Genomic DNA, 24,808 nt, shown 5'->3' with positions numbered 1-24,808 from the left:
TGTAGTACTGCAGTATGTGTGTGTAGTACTACAGTATGTGTGTGTTGTACTGCAGTATGTGTGTGTAGTACTGCAGCATGTGTGTGTAGTACTGCAGTATGTGTGTGTAGTACTGCAGTATGTTTGTGTACTCACTCCCTCCCGGCAGACTGTCTCTGTCAAAGATACACACTGAGTATCCAAGCTCGTTCTCCAGGACTCTGCGCAGCGTCGTCAGAACAAACTGCTCCTCCTCACTGTTCCTCGCATATGAGATGTACACGTCGTACTCTTTATCATCTAAACACACACACGCACACACACACGCACACACACGCGATCAACTGATTAAAGGAGGAAACATCATGTTTTTGACTCTGGAAAGAACATTTTTGTTTGATATGTAAGTTACCATGTCATTATCTGCACAGGAAACAAGTCAGCACCTCTGTGATGTAAATGTCATCATCAAGATAAAACAGTTTCCTTTCAACTTAAAGGTTCACTTGAGTTCACTACAGTGTGTGTTCCCATCACGCACGTCCAAACTAGCACCATTTTGTTTTCATATTTAAGTGCTTCAGGTACAAATCCTGCACAAAACCTTCACATCCCTTCAGATCATTTTGTGAGTCCTGCATCAGTTTTCAGATTGACTCTCCTCCCTGCAGGAAACAGCTGCTGCTGGTTCTGGTTCATGTCTACAAAGATCAACCTGCAGAGACAGAAACCTGCTACAGAGATGGATCAGCCATCACAGCAGTGTTTGGTCAACTTTGTAAAGTCACATTTCCATCATGTGACAATGCAGCTGTGAGTGGAGTCTGAAACTTGATGCTGTGTTCATGGAAACTGCAACATTTGATCATTCATATTGGATTGTTAAAAATCACTGAACTGCAAGGCAGGTTGATGGAGGAGCTCATCTGGAGGACGGTCAATAACACACAAACATGAACACTGAGAGAAACACTGTGCACATACAGTAAGAACATCCATATTTTGGATGCCACAAGACAGTATATAAACTACAATCACCTCCTGGTGGTTGTCTGCCTCCTCGACTCAGACTAGTTTCAGGTTACATCCCTGTTTATCCAGAGTCATAGAAAATATGAACCATTTGTTGGCTAAAATATAAAATAAGATAAATGGCTAAAAAGTATTTTGTGATGTCTCTGTGACATTGACCTTTGACCTTTGACCACCAAAATCTAATCATTTCATCCTTGTGTCCAAGTGGACATTTGTACCAAATTTGAAGATTCCCTCAAGGCGTTACTGAGATATTGTGTCCATGAGAATGGAACAGATAGGCAACCTGAAAACAAAATGCCTCTGGCTCTGACTGTCGCTGGTGCAGAGGAATAAAAATAAAAAGTTCCAGTTGAATAAGATAATGTGAGTTTGGTCTAATTTTGTGTGAAAACAGAGCAGCTGAATCTCAGTTCTCAGATGTTGGAGTGTCCTTGAAAGCACCAACATCAGTGAGAGCCGTGCTGGCGCTGCATTGCCTCATGATGTTGTGTTACCTTTGACAAAAAAATAAATGTGAGCGGTAAAACCTTTACAGCCAATTAGTAAATTTTACTGGCATTCAGTGGAGGTGATGTGTGATTTTCAGAGTTAAAGGCTTCGTTATAAAACTGTGCAGTGGAAATGCTTGAGCTGGCAGCTGCTCCGTCCACAGTGTCTCACAGTTTGAATAAATCTGCCAACAGTGCTCAAGAAATTACACTTTCTCCTGTTTCACTGATACTGGCTTTAATAATCTAAATGCTGTGACTGCAGCCAGACAGGAAAGATCATCACTAAACACAAGTCATTTAAGAACAGGACGTAAAGACTGAGGTGGTTCAGGTGACACGGCAAAAACAACACCACATTTTCATTACCTGTCCTCCAGAGGATGTTCTTCTTCTTCTGCCCTTTTTCAATCAAACAAAAAGCTGGTTTCATACATTGCAAACTGAGAGCCTAAAAGGTTTGAATGAGTTTGATAAATTGGTGCTGAACTGTTTCCCATAAACTTTCTATGGGGAGCCCCACCCCACCAGTATTCCTTTTGTATATTCTGTCCATCACTTTTGGTATTGTATTTGTGACATTTTATTAGGTTCTCTTGTATTGATTTAAATTAGTTGCTATTAGTTGCTAAAGTTTTTTTAATTTTTTTTTAATGATTTTTCATATATTACTTTTCTAAATAATTTCTAAATATTTAACTATTCTTGCATATATATATATACATATACATATACATATATCTTTTTTTTCAAACTAGTTAACATGGACACATAGCTCTAAATTTGAATTTTCTACAACCCATTTGTGCTCGCTAAATTCAGATTCTTTAGATATACTGAAATGTTGTTTATTGTGGTTGAAAAAAAAATTCAAAATTTCACTTATATTTTTTGAGTATCTAAACATAGATTCATATTCTCTGCCTTTAATCTTTGTATGCTGTATCTACGGTGGCCTATAAGGGCAAACACGCTGCAGCGGCCCAAAACACTTTATGACATACACATTAAGAGAAATGAGCTGAAATTCTATTCTTGTATTTGTTTTGTATTTTCACATGTGTTTTTGAATCTGCAGCATTTTCTGAATTTGCAGCTCATTTCTCTTAATAGTGTTTTGGGCTGTTGCAGCACATTTGCCCTTGTTGGCCACAGTATGTATGTCCCTATGAACCTTTGTCCTTTAGTCACATTCTTAGTTTTGGCACATTTTTTCAGCATAGATGGTTGTTATGGTTTCTATAATTATCGTTTCCTCTATGTAGGATATGTGTTGCTGATGTGTAGCCACACCTCCCCCTATGAAGATTCAGTTTCTGCCTGGTTCAGTCACAGATGTACCTCATCAAGCTGATCTGCTACTTTTTCTTAAGCTGACTTAAGCTGATAGCGGCTTGTAGCCGAAATGTGTTTGTTGATTGCCCCATATTAAATAATAAGCCTATTTAACTGTGAGTGTCACAATTTTTTTTAACCTGGTAACACCCACCAGTTAATCAAACTGTAGCAGCAAATCATGAAAGGATACGGATTAAAATGGCACACAACAAAATAATAATATAAAACACAATGAGAAAATACTGTGATAAAACCAACTGTTCCCACTAAATACCAGCTTCTACCTGAGAGTTTACAGTCATCATCAAAGACCTCAGAGGCTTTTCATCCAAGCAAGTTAATGGACCATGCACCTGACCGAGGTTTGGAGGTTGGAGTGTCACCTGTTGCTCACCTGTGTGTCGCTCATCAGTGCCGAACCAGGAGCGATAGAGCAGCAGCAGCTCCAACCAGAAGACATGATAAACCACGAAGAGAAGCAGCATGAGGACTAGGGTCACACCAAGACCACAACCCAGCTCCATCGATGGCAGCGACACTGACACAACGAGACACACCTGATGTTTAACAACTGTTCCACAGTAATATAGGAAGGTTCTGTGTCATTAAGCAAATAATCAGCTTATGTGTACATCTGTAATAAAACTGTACATCAAGATTAATGTCATTATAATGTGTTTTATTGTGAAACATCAGCAGGCAATGCTGAAGGTCACAAAAACAGCAAAGTAGAAGCACAGAGATGAAGCTGACCTGTGACGACTAACAGGAGCATTTACCAAAATGTGTCAGTATCATGTGACACTGCAACAAGGAGGGCGGGAACATATTTATTGACTCCAGCTTCACACATCAGAGGCTGACGTATGTGTTTTTCTCACCCTCCTCCTCCAGCTGAGCTCTGCGGGTCTCGAAGCCTCGGTCGTTCCTCACCGAGCAGTTATACTCTCTGTTTAGGTCCTCAGACTGGAAGTCCTTGATCACCAGCACGCTCTCCTCTGTCCGGTCCCCGTAGTAATAAGTCAACAGACTGCAAACACACACAGACCTTGTATATTTCTAAATAAAACACAGACTGTCAGAATCACGCAGGACCTCCAGGAAGATTTATATCCAATAAATCCTGTGTGTTTGACCCTGCATTTAATCTGTGGAGACCTAGAAGTAAAGCTCTCTGAACACCAGTTAGTAAATAAGTACTTTTACTCAGGCACTGTACTTAAGTGCAGTTTTGAAGTACTTGTACTTTACCTGAGTATTTGTATTTTATTCTACATCATACCTCTGCTTGACCTCATTTCAGATAGAGATATTTTACTTTGTACTCCACTACACAGTATTTGACAAATATAGTTACTAGTTTAGTTATAGTTACTTTAGAAGTACATTTACTGTGATACCATAACCACAGGAAGTAATTTTACTGTGATACTGTGACTACATGAAGTACTTTTATTGTGACACTAGTCTGACTAGTGCGGACTAGAGAGACCAATACATGATGAACTGATGAAGCCGCTTGGATAAGAGGCGAAACGTCTTCCACAGACAAATACAAGTCCAGTTGCCTTCGATTTAATTTGAGAGAGAGATAACTATGACCTGGACGAATGAGAACATTCACAGACAGTTTTACTTTGATAGTGTAACTACAGGAAGTACTTTTACTGTGATAGTGTAACTACAGGAAGTACTTTGTGATACTACAGGATGTACTTTTACTGTAATAGTGTAACTACATGAAGTACTTCTACTTTGATAGTGTACCTACATGAAGTACTTTTACTGTGATACTGTTATTACAGGAAGTACTTTTACTGTGATACTGTAACTACAGTTTGCTGATAATGTGTCTGTACTTTTACTGAATTAGGATATATAATGCAGGCCTTTTATTGATATTGAGTCATACGTCCAAGTTTGAGCTATTCAAGCCTGTTTAGTATTAAATTTTGTATTGATAAATTAATTAATTGATTATTATTAAAGACACATTCACATACAGAGTTGTTTCATCCATTGCTCCAGCAGATCCAAAAGAAAATCACAAACAGCAGCGATGAATTTCATACAGTAAAATTATATTATATCTACCCATCCTTCACAATGAGACAAAATCTCAGACTGGAGATAGAGATGTTTTCTTTCTACCTGTTGCTGTTGGTGAAGCGCTGGTCAGCCAGTTTATCCAGCGTCTTCCCATCGACCGTCCACCAGATCTCCCAGGAAGAGTTCAGGTAGGGGAGCACGCCTCTGCACACCAGACGCACCTCTGTATCTGAGGGGGAGAGAAATATACACAATTAGACCTCAGATACTTAAGTGCACCATCTTCTCCAGTGTGTTTGATAAAACCTACAATGAGCAGCTGTTTCAAGGAATTACTTTTAAAAAAAGACAAACAGTAAGTTGCTCTGTCTTCATTTTGTTTTGAGTCTGTGGTTGTTTTGTGTCTCTTTGTGGTTGTGTAACTCACATGTAATATAGGGCTACAAAACCCATATATGTGACTTACAGATGTAATTACATGTTGTTCCCGCAAGGGGCGCATATACACTGTGTAGCTGTAATGTTGAGAGGGCTACATGAGCTCTTCTTGTTACCTCAGCAGCACTCCCAAAACAGCAGACGTGTGTGAGCATGTGAACAAAAACCGAGCATTTCCTGGTAGGTAACACCACAAATAAAAGTCAGATAAATGTCCATGTTTCAATACTAATAAGTTGCTCTTTTAATAGAAGTCCAGCTTTGAGCGAAAGGGAGGTAACTTCTGTAATGTTGAGCAACTCCGGTGAGTGAAAGTATATTAAAATGTTACATAAAAATGTAACAATACAGCAAATAATTAATGTAAATGTTAAAAATTGTTTTGACATAATAAATTCATAATAAGCAATCTGTTACTGTTAGAAAACAAATGTTGATGTGACAGAGGGAAAATTCATTGTAAATAATTTATGTTAAAGTTAAAAAGACATCTGTTTTAAAGAAATTATGGTAAATTATCCATGTTATAAATACCAGCTGTTAAAATATGGTCATTGTAGTATATTAAATTTAATTAATTAATTAAAGTATATCCTTAATTGATCTCCTTAAAGAATTTAATGAGATCTCATCTTAGACACATAAAGAGAACCGGATAACTTATTATCCTGCACAATCTGTGTAGGTTGTTTTTTTTGTGACCAGATAGAATTTGAAGAATCAAAGATGGCGAGCTCAGCCTGTGACCCTGTGGATGGTTGGAGAAACGGTGTTGCCGCAGGAACTGCCCACAGAGGACTTCTCATTTGGAATTGATACATTCTTTCATTGGATTACAGATAAGACCACACACACTAACAGGGTAGTAATAGTAATGACACTATTAGACACTTGGAACAGATACAACAAGAAACAACTTTGAACTGAACTTTTGAGCTCTTTAATCATAAGGAGTACCTGTGGATTAAAGGAACAAGCGGACTATTTCTTTTGATTTTCTTTATTTATCTATTTATTTATTTTATTTTTTATTTTCCATTCTTTTAAAAAATAAAGTCTTGTGTATTGTTGTGTATAAGTTGTGAGGTAATGAATTGTCAATGTTCAACCATACATTAATTCACTCCCTGAATTATTCAAGACAACCGCTCATCGGACCCAGTTAGATGTAAGTGTTTTATTACTACTTTTAGTTAGCACTAAAGATACTACAGTTGTTTTGTCTCTCTTTGTGGTTGTTTTGTGTCTCTGTGTCGTTGTTTTGTGTCTCTTTGTGGTTGTTTTGTGTCTCTTTGTGGTTGTGGTTGTTTTGTGTCTCTTTGTGGGTGTTTTGTGTCTCTGTGTGGTTGTTTTGTGTCTATGTTATGTTTGTTTGTCTTTTTATAGTTTTTTTGTGTCTTTGTGGTTGAGTTGTGTATTGTTGGAATTGTTTTGTGTCTTTTTGTGGCTTTGGGGTCATTTTGCGTCTCATTTTTAATATTAGTCATTTTGTGGTTGATTTGCTTTTAAATTTTGTGGATAGTTGGACTCCAACAGCTCCTCCAAACTGACCAACCACACAGGTCTTTTTTTTCACCCCTCTGGTATGACCCATAGCAGTGTCTCCTGAAATAGCGCCCCTACGGTGGCAGGCGTACTGAACCTTTGTTGCCATGGTTACTATAATAACAGTAATGACTTGGTTAGGTTTAGGACAAGATGGCGGTTTGGGTTAAAATAAGTACTTCTTCAACATTAGATGGTCTTTGTTGTCATGGTTACAATATAACAAACGTGCTTAATTTTGTTGAACAGTCATGGATAATAGAAACAATATAAACTGCTGGTTTCACATGGGAATGGAACACCACTCTCCTGTGTCATATTCATCCATTCACCACAGCCTCCTCCTGACGTGGACTTTGTCTCTCTTTATACTACGTCACTGCACTTTTTCCTTTGCTCCTGTCATAACTACTATGAACACTAGATGTCGTCTAGCAACAAAACCTAACTATGGGTCATAATAACCTGCTGCACGGACGACCTATGGGCTCATTTTTTACAGGACAGGTTTTTTTTGTCTGCTGTGATCTGTCTGTCTCAATTGTGTCCTATTGTTATTTGTCACTGTGTTTCAAAAACCAAACTGGTTTTTAATGAAGTGATCTAATGTAACAGAAGAGGTTTTGAATCTTTTTTTGTAGCGCCGATTGTCTGGTTACAGAAGATACCACTGTGTGATAGTTTTTTATAATTATTTTACCATGAGATAAAACAGGTGATACTGTATATTTAGGTCTTAAATGGAGGTTAATGAAGCGGCTGTCACTGATAAAAATAATAAAGCATCAAACAGTGAAGAGCATCTGTACATGAAGTCCTGTCAGCTATAATACGTTTCCTTGAAATATTTATCAAGTGAACACAGGCTGGTGAGTGTAATCCTGCTGTTCACTGACTGTTCACTTTCATCTGCAGTAATATTCACTGCATGTGTATATGACGTGCGGTTTGATGGTGTGTGTGCATGTGTGTGTGTGTCTTCACAGGATGAGTGCTTCCCTACACACTGTTAACGGCTTGTTCTGTTTTATGGGACGAGCTCCTGCAGCCTCGACTAATTCTGTAAGGATGATTAACTTTGTGAATGTAGAAGCTTTTGAAGCTGCTCACAGGAAAACCAATTTACAAGAAGTTGTTGGCAGAGGATGTTCTGCCTCTCCGTCACTGACACGGCAGCTTTATGTCCTGAGGGTCCAGCTGCAGGTGGAGGAGGAGGAAGAAAATAAAGGATCTAACTGTAACAGCTGGAACTGAGGAATGGATGCACTGCAGTCACTGGTCGACTGATGTGCTCAGAGGCTGAGCTAATTAGTCAATCAAAAGAAATATTTTTGTTAGTTGTTGAACTGCCTGAGTTTAATTTATCAGGATAATCCAGCTGTTTTCCAGCTGTGTGTCTGTGTGTCTGTATACAAAGATCCTTGTTTAAGGACTAATTATCCTCCTGTCACTGCTAGTTGCAGGCTGGCAGGTGTGAAGTCACTTGAAGTTAACGAGCAAATCAGACAGGAGAAGTTTTCTACACAGTGATTCTTTCATGTGGAAGCAGAGCTGTAGTTGCACTGTGTGGTTCAGGATTATAAATCTGCTCAGAGTAGATCAGAACAGTGACAACCCTCTCTGTTAAAGCCTCACTGTCAGTGGCGGCTGCTGGTCTTATAAGGAGGGGAAGCTCATTTTCGGCCTACATCATAAAATGTGTCCGTTTATTTATATGTAAATTCGCAGAGTGACAGAACAGAGTCGCCAAACACAACGCTAGTCGTTTTTAACAAAGACAAAGTGGCTGAGGATCAGTAACGTCTCCAGATCAACTCCGAACAACAGAATGAAAAACTTGAAAAATGCTCCGGTGGATGCTTATACTTCAAGATCGCTGATTCGCTCATTTCGCTGTCAATCAAAAAGGGACTCAGCCTCAGACAGATCATCCAATCATCATGCAGAAGCCGAGTGTCCGGGCCAGCCCACTGCCCCATAGACCCCCAGAGATGCTGAGTGTCCGATGGGCGGGACAAAGCCCAGCATTTATCCAATGACCGTCTAGTTTCGCTGCAGTGGAACAACCCACTCTGTGCTTCCCCATTGAAGTCAGTAGACGCTCGGCGTCTACACTGTGTAAAGCACTGTGGCGCTGCGGGGATGAATGAGAAGGAAGTCGTGTCGGTTACCTGTGATAAGTAGCTGATTCTGAACAAAAGATGAACGTGTTCTAGCGCATATTTAGTCAATGAAATGTACACACAACAGTACATATTTGACCACTTATTTTGTTGACATTTTAGGGGAAGCTGAGCTTCCCTTGCAGTCTTAGAGCAATCGACACTGCTCACTGTTGAATAGTGAACTCAACACTGAGCTTCTCTGTGCTTCTGTAGAGATTCTCTGTGGTAAACAGTAAGTACTGTGTGTGTTCAGTTCACAGGTTTGTGGAGATTCTGAGTCTCCAGGTCACGATCTCTCTAAGACTTTACAAAGACACTGGTCCTGCTGGAGGTTCTTGAAGACGTTTCACCTCTCATCTGAAAGGCACCTGTCAGACGCTTACAACACAGTCTTGAGATCATTCCCCAAACAATTAAACACTCATCCACACCATGACTCAAGTGACACTAACGAATCATATGATGGAACTCCCCTCTTGTCATTTAGAGCTGAAGAAGAGGAGAGAAGTGAGACCTCATATACCTTCATAAAGCTCTAAGAGTTCAGTTCTCCAGCTCTTATATTACCAACGTGTATTATGAGGCCACAGATATGAATATGTTAGGTTACAGAACTTTAGTCATGCTCCATTTGTTCTAATTAAGTCCAATTATGTTACAAACCTGCCCAACAGAGGGCAATGACGGATCCAGCTGTTTACCACAACATCTGTAGTATGTATACAGTCTGTTTGCTTCTTGGGTTATGTTTATTGTTGGTTTATGTTTATTTTTTCATGTTTTTATGACATGTGAGTTGAAGTTTGTAGCTTCAGATTGAGATGCTGTATTTTCTTTATGTTTTCCCGTTTGAAAGACTCTGTGTAAACCTCCACAGGTCTTTCTAAAGGAACTCACATCTCCATGTGCTGGAAACCACACAGGAGTGAAGAGTGCTGCAGCTCACCACACTCTAAACATGGAGCCTCCTAGAATACAGTTTTTAATCCAGTAAATTTGTGATGGTTCTGAACCTGGTCTGTCTGAGGACAAAGACTCTGTATCGCAGAGGTCAAGCCAACGAGGATTGAACAGATGAATCAACTTTTCAAAACCGAATATAAAGAATGACCAGGAGGGCCAGTGGTGGAGGAAGTAGTCAGACCCTTTGGGTATGAACAGCAGTAATACCACCCTGTGAAAAATATTCCATCACAGGTTAAGGTCCCGTATTCTAATGTTTACACAAGTAACACTACAAAAGAATTACCAGCAAAATGTGATTCAAAAATCAAAAATGAAATCATTCTGTGACTTCCTGAAGATTAACGGACTCAGTTAACGACTGAATGATGTCTTTTATTTTGCTCTGTTGAGAGGGGTCAAGTTGAGTCTGTTGTGTTCTGCAGCATCAGGTGAGAACATGGATGTATTTAGTTATTTTATGATCTCTGCAGTATCAACACTCTACCCTGGCAGCCATCTTTGCTGTGTTACAGTTTTTCTTTCCTGTTTCACTGATCGTTTCTGATCGATGGCAAATTACCGCAGTAACCAGTTCTGCTGTAACACTCCATCACCGTGACAACCGCATCCTTCAACAACAACCTCTGACTGTCATCTGCACTGATCCATGTGCCTGCAGCCTCATATACATACAGCACAGGGTCCCGATAACGCATGACACAGTCAAATGGGACGCAAGTGAGCAGCCAATCAAAATGTTAAACAATCTGAAAGAAAACTTGTATAAGGTTCATCCAGTAACGTTTGTACCTGGTTAATTAAAGGTATGGTATTCTGAGACAGTTTGAACAGTGTTGCTCCATTTTGGAGAAATGAAGGCAAACACAGAGGTATTTTATTTTGGCGGTGTGTATCAGGTTGGGATGTGCATACACTAGTTTTCAGTCTTGGTGGGTATTCCTAAATCACTACTGGGTGGTGTCTTGGTCTCTGGTCTAGTACTGAAATTAACTGGGATTTCAAAAGGCTCAATTCCAGCTGTTTCATTGTCTGACAGTTGGTGCAGTTGTTCTGACCTACCCTTTTTGACAGTGAAGACCTGGTCTTTAGTCGGGTGGAGGATGCTGGGTTCTTTGGGTAGATTGGACGGATCTGAAAGAGTAAAGCAGAGCACAGTCATAATCTCTATTGTCTGTACAGTAGTAGTAGAGGTGGAGGTGGTATTGTGGGTGGTGGTGTGGCTCTCTTACTGACTGCAGTGACGTTGATGCTCCTGGTGAAGTTGAGTGCTCGGCCTCTCCTCAGGTAGGTGACTGTACACACATATAAACCCTGGTATTCTAAATACATGACGTAGAACTGAAGACTGGCTCCCTTCTGCTGCCGTTCACTGTTCCAGAACGGATATTGGTAACACTTCTAAGACAAAGAGAGAGACAGGTCATAGAGGAAGACAGGTCAGACAGGGAGACAGAAACATAGACAGACAGACAGATGGATGGATGTATTACCATGTGCTCTACTCTCACGTGGTACCAAGTGACAGTTGTAGGACCGTCGGCCATCTTGGTTGCATCCTGTAGGTTGGGACATTCCAGGGTCTTCTCCTCCTGCAACGGGATGACCAAATGAGTGGGTGCCACAACAACCGGAGGCTGGCAGTCGGGTTCACGGACCACCTCGTCAAGCCGCAGCACCTTCAGACGCATGGCGATCTTACTGCAGGACGACTTGTTACTGCAAGACAGAGACAGGAGATGTCAACAGACCAAACACAACTGACCCTCTGTCTTCTTCTGATTGGACGGTTCTTACAGCAATGCCCTCTGGGACTCATAGTTCACTTAAAACGTCTTGGACCTTTGACTTTATTTTGACAAAGCAGTGCAGAGAAAATACAAAATGAGACTGAAGAAAAAATCTAGGACAACAAAAAACCACAAAACCAGGTCACGCCTTCTGTGAGTGCAAGGCTTGTTTTTGGGGACAGACGTCTGTCTCCACTCTGAGAACAGTCTTTTTGTGTAGGTGAGTGAGTGTGTTCCTTCAAAGAGAGAGGAAGCGTGATGTAACAACTGACCACACAGGAAGATCAAACTAGATCAAAGTGGGCAGATCACTCAGATCTTCTGTGTGCAGTGATGCTGTAGCACTGTTATCAGAAGCAGTAATAGTTTAATGTCAGTAAAGTGAAGTCAGAATATTACTTTGTGTTCCACATCTTCTACCACTGAACATCAGAGGAGCATGCACTGTGGTGACTCTCAGCTGGAGCAGTAATGTACTTCCTGGCAAAGACTTATCTCCATCTACCACTAAATGCTGATTGACGTGTGTGTGTGTGTGTCTGTGTGTGTGTGTGTGTGTGTGTGTGTGTGTGTGCACACGCGCCCATGTGTGTGTTTATGTATGTATGTGACCGATGTCTTTGAGACTTCCTCCTCTCAGTCGATTAGAAGCTTCCAGTCTGAGGCCAGTGATGTTAAACGTATCTCACTGCTGGCGGTAACATGTTAACATTAACTTTCACTGTCTTATACAATGGATAACCATTTAGACACCCTTATGACAGTGGACATCTGGACACACTTTTGTCCTCCGTTGCTGGGTAACCAAGGAAAAGCATAAACTTAGAGAATATTGCTAAAATCCAGTTACAGTTACAATTACAGTTACTCGCCGAGAATGAGCTAAGTAGAGGAAAGGACAAGACACATGTGATATTAAGTAGGAAAGAGCATGTGTCCAATACCACTTTTACACACAAGGTTTTGGAAGAACCTTATTTGGAGCAAGGTGCGGACCTGGGAATATGTACCCACTGTCAGACCAGACACCTTCAGAACTTGCTGTGGCACTACTGTGGTTGACCTGCTGTAATTGTACTGCTCATCACTTTCTTCATGGTGCGTCAGCTATCAACAAATACTTGTCTGAGACATCTAAACTTCTGGTCATTCTTCAGCTCACAAGAATTTCAATCACACCACTCTCAGGTTTGTCTATACAAACTGTGTGTGTGTGCGTCTGTGTACCAGTGTATGTTGGACTCTCCAGCTCTCTGGAGTCCAGATGAAAAAACTCTGGCTCTATACCAAAAACAGGGACATCCAGACGTATTCTTTTCAAGTGTATACTCCTCCTTCTGGGGACAGTTAAATTTGGTCTAGTTTTGTACCCCTGTTATCACCGACCTTCTCTTGTAGTCAGACGGCAGCACTGCTTGTTTTCACTAAATAATTTTTGGCTGGACCGCAACAGTGGGGCCAGCCCTATAATCACAAATGTCGCTGACCGAGTGATTGAGTGATCATAATTCCACTGTTGAGAGAGGTGGTCTCAAGTCCATGTTGCGGGTTTGCTTCACCTGTACATTGTGAGCACAAAGCACTCCAGGTTCACTTTGCCTTTTGCAGTTGTATTTCAGTCATGCCATAGACAGATCACATGCTATTGCACTGGGACACCCCCAAAAACCTTTAGACTGAACCATGACCACTGGTAACATGAGCAAGACTGGTGAACGAGGAAATAACTACTGAGCTTCTCCAGAGATAGACCGAACACATCAAACAGCAACTGTCTACTACTGCTACTAACACACTGTATATATTCTGCTGTATTAAAATACTGTACTGTGAGAGAGGAGGAGGGAAGAGAACAGATAAAGAGCTGAAATCAGCTGATACTAGTAGATAGTAGATTTTTTAAGATTTTATAGACTAATCAATTCATTAATTAAATAATTGGCAGATTGTTAATAAAAATGATCCTTGGTTGCAGCCCTACTATATAACAGACTGCGTAGCTGATGCTAAAGATCCTACACTGGTCACATGATGCTCACCACACACCTTTGTCTCTGCAGTTTGACTGACACACACACACTCTCTGTAAACACAGGTCAATAATTCTCATTCTGATTTGATGAGTAAAGAGGCAGCATGTGTTGTTTATGTTGAATCAGGTCCAATCAGAATCCTGCACAGACCAGAACTTTGGAGTGATTAAGTTTTGACTGGACCTGAAGTCAGCCCCCACCCTCCTCACCCTGCCTCATCCTCTCAGCTGAGTGAACTGCAGACCCCCTCTTAGGAAATGAACTGATCCTGTTGAGTGTCACATGCAGGTCTGGACCCTGTCCAGCTGGCGGGTCACATCTGAGCCCTAAAGCTCCATTTCTGTAATTCTGAGCTGAGCAGTGGCAGATCTTTAAGACGCTCTCAGAGCCACTTTAGCTGATTAAGAGTCGGAGGATCGAAACTGAGAGAGCAGCAGGTTTTATCTGGAGGATCTGAAGGTCGGACCTCTGAGCTGCTGATGTTAGATTCACCTGACGACCTTCAACATCAGAATTTTCTTTCTGAAGACTCATTTCATCGGATTTCTAAGGATGATTCATTTTATCAGAGCTTTGAATTTAATTTTGAGTTTCTGACTACAGTTCTGATCCTGGTCTCCTCTGAAGGGGACTCTTTGGAGTTCATACACTGAAGAAAACATGTAATCCATAACTATTTGCTAATAAAACTAATAATTCAGTAATTCAGAGGACATACAAAAATACAGAATGTGGTGATTTGAGGAACTGCAGTCTCTCACCGTAGCATACAGATGTACAGTCCGGTGTCCTCGGCCATGGCCGGCTGCAGCCACAGCCTCTCTCTGTCCTTACTGAGCCGCAAGCTGCAGAGGAGAGTCATCATAATTCATTAGAGCCTGAACGAATGTAAATCAGATACGATTCAATTACAACGACATTAGAACAAAATCTAATGTCCTCAGTGACGCTAATCGAGCTGCTTGCCTCCAAAACACCATACATCCTCCCTGGAAGGGAAATCGTTAGAGAGCACTTCATCCTTCAGTTACTTTCAAAGTGTCTAATTTAGTCACACACACACACACACACACACACACACACACACACACACACACACACACACACACACACACACACACACACACAGCTGTCAATCATTAAACTCTCCTCAGGTTGAACTTCTTCTTATCTGCAGCTGATTCTGAATCAGGAAATATACAGTGAAACATTCAGTCCAACAATGCACCTGTGCTGTAGTTCATACTTACAGGTATATCACTACAGACAAGAGAACTACAACCACACCCCGGGACACCAGACAAAACACTGTTCTTGTAATTGATGAGAAGAAAAGATATGAGACAATAGATGTGAAGCTGTTGTAAAGTGATTGAGAGATCTTTCTTCTTTAGTCTGACTTTTATTTCCCGGCCATAATTAATCTTGTTTAAAGGTTCTGTAAATGAGATTTTAAACAATACTACAGCAGCAAACAACTATTTTCTATGTAAAGATATAGTGGCGTCCTGAGCAGAGACTTAAATCACACCCCTCTGTGTGTACTGTAATCCGTTTCTCTGTTCTGTGTTTTGGTAGACGGTCCAGTAGCATGTGAATGTTAGTGCATGTAAGTCCCCCTGTTAAACCGTTGGTCCTCCCCACGTTTATAAAGACACAGGCTGCTCTCACAGGTTAGGTGACACAATGCAGAGTTCAGGTGAGAGTGATCTTCCAGAATTTCCTCCACTGAAGAAGAAACCACGTTTTCATCTAAACAGACCTCAGACAAGGAAAGAGATAAGACCTGAGCACAGGTGGAATGGACCAAGAACTATTGGCTCAAATCCTGGTCAGCCAGCAGAATGACAAAAAACATCCACAAAATTTTTTAAGTAGTTGCCAGCTCAGTCAGTGTCTTTGGTGTGACCGCGGTCTCAGTTTCTCTCCCAGTTTGACTGTGGGGCCAGTACTGGTTGTTTTATTGAGAGGAGAACCCTATGAGCAGCCAAAGGGTCCAGCTGGACTCAGAACTGTTTTTTCTTCTCCCCCATGTGTCAGAAACCTGATGGTTCATAATGTTACATGTCTGTTTTTATTAGTGATGGCTACAGTAGACATGATAACATTAGCTAACTTCCTGTTATTACATTATTATTATCCTTATTATGAATGTGTTCAGCAACTGTTGCTAACACTAGCTGGCTAACTGTCAGCATTGCTGTGGAGCAAATTACAACAATTCTAGCTATTTTAATCATATTTTAAAATGTTTTACTCCTCCATCTATGTGTTGTCTTTTATCTATTTTATGTTTTTTAAATCTTTTTCATTCATTTTATTTCTTGTGTTGCGCATTATTATTACACTTATTATTATTATTAAATTATTAATTATTACTGTTTACATTTACACTTATTATCAGCTTGTCAGTGATATGTAAAGCACTTTAAACTGTATTAACAAATAAAGTTTGATTGACAGCTCCATCTCCCCCCATCACTACCCTCATGGGGTGTGGTCCAGCAGCTGAGGAATAGTACACTTTACACTGGTAGAAAGAAAAATAAGACGATGTCTCAAAGCAGCAGGTAGAACTTCATGCAGTTTTACCTGTATGTGATTGGCTGCTCCAGGTCATGACCCTCAGGGAGGCGGTACCAGAAGAGGTTGTGTCCGGCACTCTGGGTGGATGTGTAGTTGTAGACAGAGGGATGAGAGAAAAGAGGACAGGAGAGCCAACCAGCCTGGCCCTCCAGGACTGAGACCGCCTCCTCATTGGATTCCCCCCAGTCATAACACATGGGCTCTGAGAGAGAGAGAGAGAGAGAGAGAAATTTTTAATTAAAAATCCACCTAGGGCTGTTTGTCGAGAAATATGACTTAAACAAACCAGAGGAAGTGTTAGTAGATTTAAACCAGACTTCCTGTTTCCTGCAGACAGTCAGTATGCTGTGTTCACAAAGTGCTTTCAGCTTCAAAAACAAAAAGCTTCATCCTCTGTGAATGTGCACAGTAAATGTTATGGAAACCCAATGTGTCCATGTGGTTCTGATTAGAGACGTCCTGAGCTAATACCTGGGTGAAAGTGCTGCTCCCAGTTGTTCACAACCTAACCTCTAACCACAAAGGGGGGAGGGGGAGGGGGTACCATCTAAACTGGCAGTTTAAGGATCAGGGCCTGACCGGGTGAATTTCACTGGACCAGTATCAGCTAAAAGAAATCAAGTGCATAAATATATGCATAAAGTGTATAAATGTAGTTTTTGACAACACTAACAATGTATACAACTAAAGGAAAGGGATCAAAGCATATATCTTCACATGACAAAAGCAAGGTTCATTAAAAGTGTGAAAATTATGGCTTCTGATAAATGCAGAAATTTTAAACAAATATAAACCAGGTGGCAGGAAAAGGTCATCCATTAAGAGTCTCCCATGGCTGCTCTGTCCACATTAGTGTAAGTGTGATTGTACAATATAAACTACTTTGTTCCACTGTGAGGTACAATAGTCTTACAATAGTGCAGTCTATAGACCATTTCCATGGTCAAAAATGTTGTTTTTCACTAGTGAATTGTGGCTGAATGTCCCTTTAATAATTTCATAATTTTTCACTGACAGAGCTGAAGGAGGAGCAGAGGGACCTCTCTCTGTCCCTCTCTCTGGGTCCAGGCTGGTGGTCTGGCTCTGATTTTGAGTTTTTATGTGAGGATCAAAAAGAGCTTAATGGGTGTTGTTGTTAACTGGCCTTGTTAAACGAACGATGCTGTTACACTTCCAACTCATTAAAGGATTAAAGCAGAGAAGGAAGCTGCTCCATTACAACACTGAAACTCATCTGAGCTGCTACCCAAAAACAATGTCCGTCAGAGAGGACGAGCTTTATCACAGGTTAAACTGTTTCTACTGCTTTTATTTGTTAAATGTAGAATACACTGCTGGGCAAAATGAGAGACATCTGACAGGAAACAACAAAACAGACGTGCAGAGTGAGACAGATGTAAGCAGACTGCTGATATTTTTGGACAGAAGACAGATTTCTTACCCTCTGACCCTCCTGCTGAAAATAGTCCAGCACTCAGTGATGTATTTTTGTCAGGATGGGAAATCTCTGAAACATAAACAAATATCTGATTTATCATTTCTCATGATGATGTTTGCTGCGTTAATCTGAACAGATTAACTTTGGATCTCTGATTTTAAACTGTTTTTAAAATGCAGTGAAAGTAACATCTGTCTATAACTGTTCAGGACCAGATGACAGATGCTGCTTCACAATAAAACACAAAGACAAACAGCAAAACATAAAATACAGACAGAATATGACAGTAATTAATTAACTAAATTAATTAATTAAATAAATCTAAACGAGGACAACGTTAAATAAACAAGTGGGCCCTTCTCTAATTGTTGCAGATCTGATGTCCAAATGGAGGCATTTAATTCTCAGTCTCCTTATGTCTGTCAGATGTGTGGAGCAAGAAACCACCAAAAAACCCTGATCAGACCTCAGAGACCTACTAGATTTCACAGGGAGTCAGTGAATTGTGCCAAAGATTTCTCTGGAAGCCAAGCATTCCTGTTTACATGGTGTTTTGACCTGTCACTAGGCCCTGCAGTGGGTATCAGGCTGTCGTCATAAATCTACTGAGCCCACGACAGTTAACACCATTCTCTTACCCTAACTTAAAAGTATCTTGAAACTGCCTCTAACTCCTACTTTCACAGAGCAAACATAGCCTGACATATAAAAAAGCCTGACTTATGAGACTTTGAAGATATGGTCCAAAGATTTCTAGCAGCATTTTGGAGGCCTGTAAATAACCCAGTGAAGAGTCTCTAACACAGGTGAAGAGGGAGTTATTTAAATAATAAAGTCAGTGCCAAGTGCATAGGAAGACCAGGATTTGTCAGTATGGATTTTACAGATGATAAGAGGGAACAAAGGCTTTCCTTCACACTGGAGACAAAGCCACCCGGGCTGAGCTGTAGAAAATGATCAGTCATTCAAATTTAACTGCATTTAACAATTTGTAAAATAGACAATTTTGCAACTTTTTGAGGTACAACTGAGAATCATCTGCATAGCAGTGATATGATTTACCCACAATGTCCCTGGTTTGATTCCAGATTCCTGTCTGTAATGACTACTAATGCTACTAATATTAGTACTACTAATACTAGTATTTATGGCCATTCTACACTTCACAATAATTGTCCAGAGGGAAGGTTTCAGGAACAACCATATTAAAAAGAGAAACTAGTCCTCACATTGTAATCAATTAATCATCAAAATTAGCTTAGCTAGTAATTTCCTGCCAATTGATTTAATTGACTAATGATTTCCACACTGACTCAAGTCTTCAGTCATCACTCAATCAATCAATCAATCAAATCACAGACATGCTCTTCCGGGTCTTTAGGTCCTCATTTATAATGGATGAGTTAATTAAATGTAGGATAAAGAGGATGACTGTTCAGTACGCGATAATAATAGTGATGACTAATGAGTTCTTCACAGACAGGCCTCCTCCAACGTTTCAATACTATAGACTCTAACACCTAAATTAGACCACAAATCATAATCTCATCAGACTGATGATATAGTATAAGTGTCCGATAGTGATTGCCCCCTACCCTAGCACCCCTAAAACCAATAAGTGCCTTTAAAAACCTCAAAAGACGAGATGACAGAACCTTAACGATCATTTATATTACTTCAAGCGAGGGCCACCTCAAGAGCCCTTTGACAAGTCTTCAACCTTCTTTAAGGACCACCAGATCCAAACACCAAATCTCTTAAAGAAACTAGATACAAAGAACTTCAGGGACTATAAGGCACTTTAGATCTTTTCCTCCCCGTCACCAAGTGCTGTTCTTTGTGGGAACTGATGGGTTTCTCTCTATAATAATTTTATATAATAGAATTGAATTGAATTGAATACCAAGAATTTAAGAGATTACTTGAACCCCTGAAACACAAAAGTCCTTTAGAACCCCCACAAAACAACTTAAAACACATACAAGACCATTGAAACTACCTGAAGAACTGCAAGAACAACCTCAAGAGCTACTGACCCTGTTTAATAAGTTTCCTCATGAAGATCCTCTGGAATCTCCTCAGGGGTGTGAACTCTGGGATCACTAAAACCCATTCAACCACTCCACAAAGATCCTTGAAGCCAAAAGGTACCTTTTAGAACCTCCTCAAGAACTTGGAACACTGGCACCACTTCAAGCACCTACAGAACCCTGTATGGACTGCTATGTATGACATCAACTCCTGGAATTCATTAAAGGATTACAAGACTCCCAAAGGAAAACACTAATAGAATACTAGTTCTAAATTAACAGTTCTATGGCTTCATGTTGTTTTTTATAAGGTTCGCAGGTTTACACTGCCTGTAGTGTAATAACTGTTAGTTAAATAATCCTTCAGTTAATTGAGGGCAAATTCATTTTCAACTATTTTCAAAATCAATTAATTATTTCTGTTGTTTTCAATCAAAATTTTGAAAACATTTGTCATTTAATTTCAGTGAAAAGAGGTAAATATAACACCCACTGAAACAGACAGTGAAAATGATTTCAATGGCTTTTTTTAATTGACTATTTCTTTTTATTTCATGAACTTAAAAATAGTACAGTAATTAAAACAGTAATTGTGGTATGTACAAAAGTTGGGCACATTACTGTGTCACAGCTTTTGCAACTCTTGCATACAACTGTATTTGTTATTTGATGAAATATGCTTCGATTTTGGATTACTGGTTTGACAAAACATGAAATATGAAGACACCACTTTGAAAATTGTGATGTAAATTTTTATTAATATCAACATTTTATGGACTAAATGATTGATGACATAATTGGGAAATGAATCCATAATGAAAATACTAACTATGAAGACAACTCCAAGTAAAAACTGTTGAAAAGTCATAAAAACAAAAAAAGGAGTCAAATGTATTTCCACAGATGTCTCTAAATAGACAAGCAGGAGAACATGCACTTTTAAAAAGGAAGTTGAAATTCATTAGTTCCTTGTAGCAGCAGCAAAAAGTGAACTGAACTGAGGATCAGTGGCCTGTTCTGAGTCCAGAGCCTCAGTTTGAGAAACTGAAGTGTAGAACCATTTCAGTACCGCTGGTTCTCAGGATCCTGAACACTGAACACTGGATTAATGGAGACTCTCTACACCTGTACAGAGATCGACTGTGTGTGTGTGTGCGTGTGTGTGTGTGTGTGTGTGTTTAGTAATTGACCTGTCAGGTTTCCCCGGCCAGAGTATTAGTCTTTCTATTAAAACCCTCTCCAACATCCATCCACCTCCTTCTCCTCCTCCCTCACTATCCATCCATACATCTACAGTAATATCTCCTGCCTCATCCCTCCATCCACCACTACCACCCCTGTACCTCCCAACACACACACATTATCCATCCATCTGCAACATGCTGCTATAGGTCTTTTATTATCTTGCAGGTTTTAGCTTCGTTCTGCTCTGCTGCATATAAAGACAACAGGAGTGTGTTGGATATTAAATGCAGACAGTAAAAACAGAGTGTAAGTGAAAATATTGTGTCTTGTGCCAGATGGGAAAATGTTTTATAATTCTCTACAGTTACAGAAGAATATATTAAACACTGAGGTGGGTGAGACAGTTTTGTATTGCAGAATACACTTTGTATATGATGAATGATTTTTACTGGAAACAAGAGGTCATTACAATAATGAAAACATTATCCTAATAATTGTGTAACATACTGGTTATGAGTAATGGGCATTATTGGGTTTGCCATATGATGCAAGGAAAAGGAAGGTGGACCCTTTTTGTGATGTTCAATATGAAAGCAAGGAGTGAAATAAATCATTTGGTCCTATGACATTTCTCAATGCGTTTATCCAGAACCACAAGAGTAAAAATCTTCATCTTCCCCACCGTCTTTGTAGTATTCGTTGAAACGAATATGACGGACATATGGTTTTGTTTGTCGTCAGTCATTGTTTCCTGATCCTACTGAACTCAGTGCCCTGTCAAGTTCCTCTTCTGCTGCTTCGTAAAGCTGTGGTAGGCTGGATGTTGAGACAGGGTCCTGGCCAGTCTAAGTCATACCTCAATATACACAAACCTTGACTAAAAGGAAAGAGGGGGCAGTTCATTGGACTGTAAATGGCAGGAAACAGATGGTCACATGGTGCCAGTGGTCCTCCTGGACCAGACTTCAAAAATCTTACTTATCAGAATCTTATCAGAAGAACAAAATCCAAGAGTGACATTTACAATTTATATATAATTTTAAGTGGTTACATTATCCACTAGCAGCTGCATCTTTTTATGGTTTATCTATCTATTATGTTTTTTTCTAAGGAGGATTACGTTTTATATTAATCTTGGGTGTGTTTTTATCACTTATTGATGGTCAAACAGCTGAGAAGTGATGGGGCATTACATGTATTTATATGTACAGTATGTAGTGCTGCAGTTTGTTGATGAAACGACCAGTTTCCCCAAGGATTCATTTAAATTTCATCTCATTTCATTCACCCTCATCCCATCAGCTCTATCCATCTCACCCCTGCAGCATCCGCTCATTCCCTCGCTTCTCATCCATCCATCCTCCTCCATGCCGACCTCCCACTGTCCACCCCCCCCTCACCTCTAAACCCCCCCCCCTCCTCACCTCCACACTCAGACAGTCTTACAAATGACCCTCCTCTCTCTGGAACCATCCATTCACTGTCCCTTGGGGCAGGAGCTTTGCCTTTAATTAACCCCAGTTTTGCAGAGTTGGTTGCACGAACATGAACAAAAAAAACTCTGAGGGAAAAAAAGGACCTGAGAGGCTTTAACACTGTGGACTGTATGAAAACAGAGCAATTGCATCATATTTATCATTTTTAATTCCCTTTACCTATAAAAACAACCCTCACTTGGATGGATCTGTGCTGGTTTTCTAATGTTTTCTAGTCATTTCATTTTCACAGTGTTGTGTATGAGTGTGCGCCTGATACAGGAGCTGATGAAAAGTATAAACTGTGTTTTTTTCCGGTAGAATTCCCACAGTCCCAGGGCTGTCATTGATTTGTGTCCTCTGCTTGCACAGCTGTTTCTTACCTGTCTGGTAACTGGACTGGCTGAGAGTTGGTATAATCCCGACTGCCACGACGAAGAGTAAGAGGAGGGTGGAGATGAAGACCGCCCTGCAGACGGATAGAGAGACCTTTAATGTACACTCTTAATCCCATTGTTTTATTTCAACAATTTAGCTGTTGATGCAACATTCATGATAAATCAGTCAGGCTCTACTTTAAAACACTGAGAGAAAAAAATAAATAAATAGGAGCAGAAGCACAGGTATCTTTCGCATTTGAGTAACTCTGTGAACATATTTATATCATATATCATATACTGTACGTCATCTACTTATGCACTCTTCTATTTCTACTGTACTTCAAGTAGATGATGCACCAAACACCAGCAGAGAGAAGTTTATACAAAAAACATCTTTCTGTCATCCTATGAATATGACACACTTCATACAACAACTGTGGAACAACAAAAGTAAATGAAACCCTAATTTTTAATTTTAAACTTAATTAACACATTGCTGCCAAGACTAGATTACATATTGAGTAGATTACATTCAGTAGTGAGTATATTCTTCAGTATCTGTACTTTGAGTATTATATTTTTATAAACTTCTGACTTTTACTCCTCTACACTTAAAAAGACAAATATTGTACTTTGACGCCACTACATTTCTATGAAGGACTCTTACTTTGAAGCAGCTTTTAGTCAGTGAGTGGATTTTCTTTATTTTGAAAAATGTGATAGACCATAGGCTGTGTTGATCATAGAGAATCACAACTCCTCCCACTGTCAGTCATGTTTGAACCTGTCAGGGTCCTAATGATGGCGACGTTAGAATAAGATGAGGCTGAAGATTCTTTCACCATCTGAGGTCTGAGCTCTGTGTTTGAAGCTTTAAAGAAAATTCATTTAGTTTGAATGTTTGCTGTGTTTACCACGACCAGACTTCATCACTGACTAAAAAAGAAATATGAAAATGACAATGGCTTCTTTTGTTGATTTCGGTTGTTTTTATGGCCATTTCTATATCCTTTGTATCATATTCTACAAGCTTTATGGTATGGAGGTTCTACACGTAAGTCAGGTGCAGTGTTTCAGAGTCATGAGGTTCTGTATAGCACTGTGGAAAAATTACACAACAACAAACAACAAATACTGCAATTATTTTTTTAAGTCAAGTACTCCAGTACTTTAACTCAGGTAAGATCTGACTGAACAACATTCTCTTGTATTGGAGTCACATTTGACCAGGAGGATCTGTGCTCTGACTCATTTAATGCAGCTGTGTCCACATCTGATCTGAGAGGAGAAAAAAACTTCTGTAAACTGATGTAAATGTTGCGTTCATTGAGGAAGGGAAGTTTCTCAACTGTTTCCAGAGAACAGTGAGGAAAACTATACTCCCCACCCCCACCCTCTCCCTCCCTGGCCTCCCTCCCCAGCATGTCTGTATGTGTCAGAGTCTCTTGCCTGTCAATAAATCTGCAGCTGAGGTGAGATTAATAGGTGGTTATGGGAGATGAGATGGATGGATGATAATGACCTTCACCTCTCTTTACCTCCCTTTTACCTCTGTCCATCACTCCATCTTTATCAACTCACTGCATTATCTGCACATGTAAAAAATCAACGCCGTGTGACAGAGATAAGATGTGAGATGTGTTTTTTTTTTTTTGTTTAGCTATTTTTTTGGGCTTTTTATGCCTTTATTCTAGATACAATGAAAGAGAGACAGGAAAAGTTGGGGAGAGAGAGAATGACAATGCAGCCAAAGGGCCACAGGTTGGATTCAAACCCATGGCCGCTGTGGTAAGGAGTAAGCGTTAATGGTACGCACTCTCCAATTTTCTATTTCTATTTCTAATCCAGTTAAGTAATCACATGTGACACCTCAAATATAGTACTCTGC

At 40.0% G+C, this 24,808-nt stretch overlaps 1 protein-coding gene across 4 annotated transcripts in view; it reads right to left on the bottom strand.

Annotated features, from left to right (window-relative positions):
• il1rap (interleukin 1 receptor accessory protein) overlaps positions 1 to 23,003 on the bottom strand; it is a 28,239-nt gene extending 5,236 nt beyond the window's left edge. Inside the window, exons 1-11 of one of the 4 annotated variants that reach the window (XM_022738528.1) lie at positions 22,924 to 23,003; positions 17,854 to 17,919; positions 16,419 to 16,614; positions 14,588 to 14,671; positions 11,497 to 11,722; positions 11,236 to 11,404; positions 11,066 to 11,137; positions 4,995 to 5,121; positions 3,725 to 3,891; positions 3,238 to 3,381; positions 136 to 279 (exon numbers count right to left, since the gene is read on the bottom strand). In XM_022738528.1, coding sequence (XP_022594249.1) covers positions 136 to 279; positions 3,238 to 3,381; positions 3,725 to 3,891; positions 4,995 to 5,121; positions 11,066 to 11,137; positions 11,236 to 11,404; positions 11,497 to 11,722; positions 14,588 to 14,671; positions 16,419 to 16,609 — 1,324 coding nt within the window. In that variant the 5' untranslated portion in view covers positions 16,610 to 16,614; positions 17,854 to 17,919; positions 22,924 to 23,003. The remainder of the gene's footprint in view (positions 1 to 135; positions 280 to 3,237; positions 3,382 to 3,724; positions 3,892 to 4,994; positions 5,122 to 11,065; positions 11,138 to 11,235; positions 11,405 to 11,496; positions 11,723 to 14,587; positions 14,672 to 16,418; positions 16,615 to 17,853; positions 17,920 to 22,923) is intronic. The other 3 variants (XM_022738530.1, XM_022738531.1, XM_022738529.1) reach the window with 3 other exon arrangements.
• Positions 23,004 to 24,808: the final 1,805 nt, after the last annotated feature.

Source organism: Seriola dumerili, unplaced genomic scaffold (genome assembly GCF_002260705.1).
Source record: "Seriola dumerili isolate Sdu_G_001 unplaced genomic scaffold, Sdu_1.0 BDQW01000036.1, whole genome shotgun sequence".
NCBI lineage: Eukaryota > Metazoa > Chordata > Actinopteri > Carangiformes > Carangidae > Seriola > Seriola dumerili.
The sequence above is the reverse complement of the archived record's forward strand: the minus strand, read 5'-3'. Positions and strand labels throughout refer to the sequence as shown.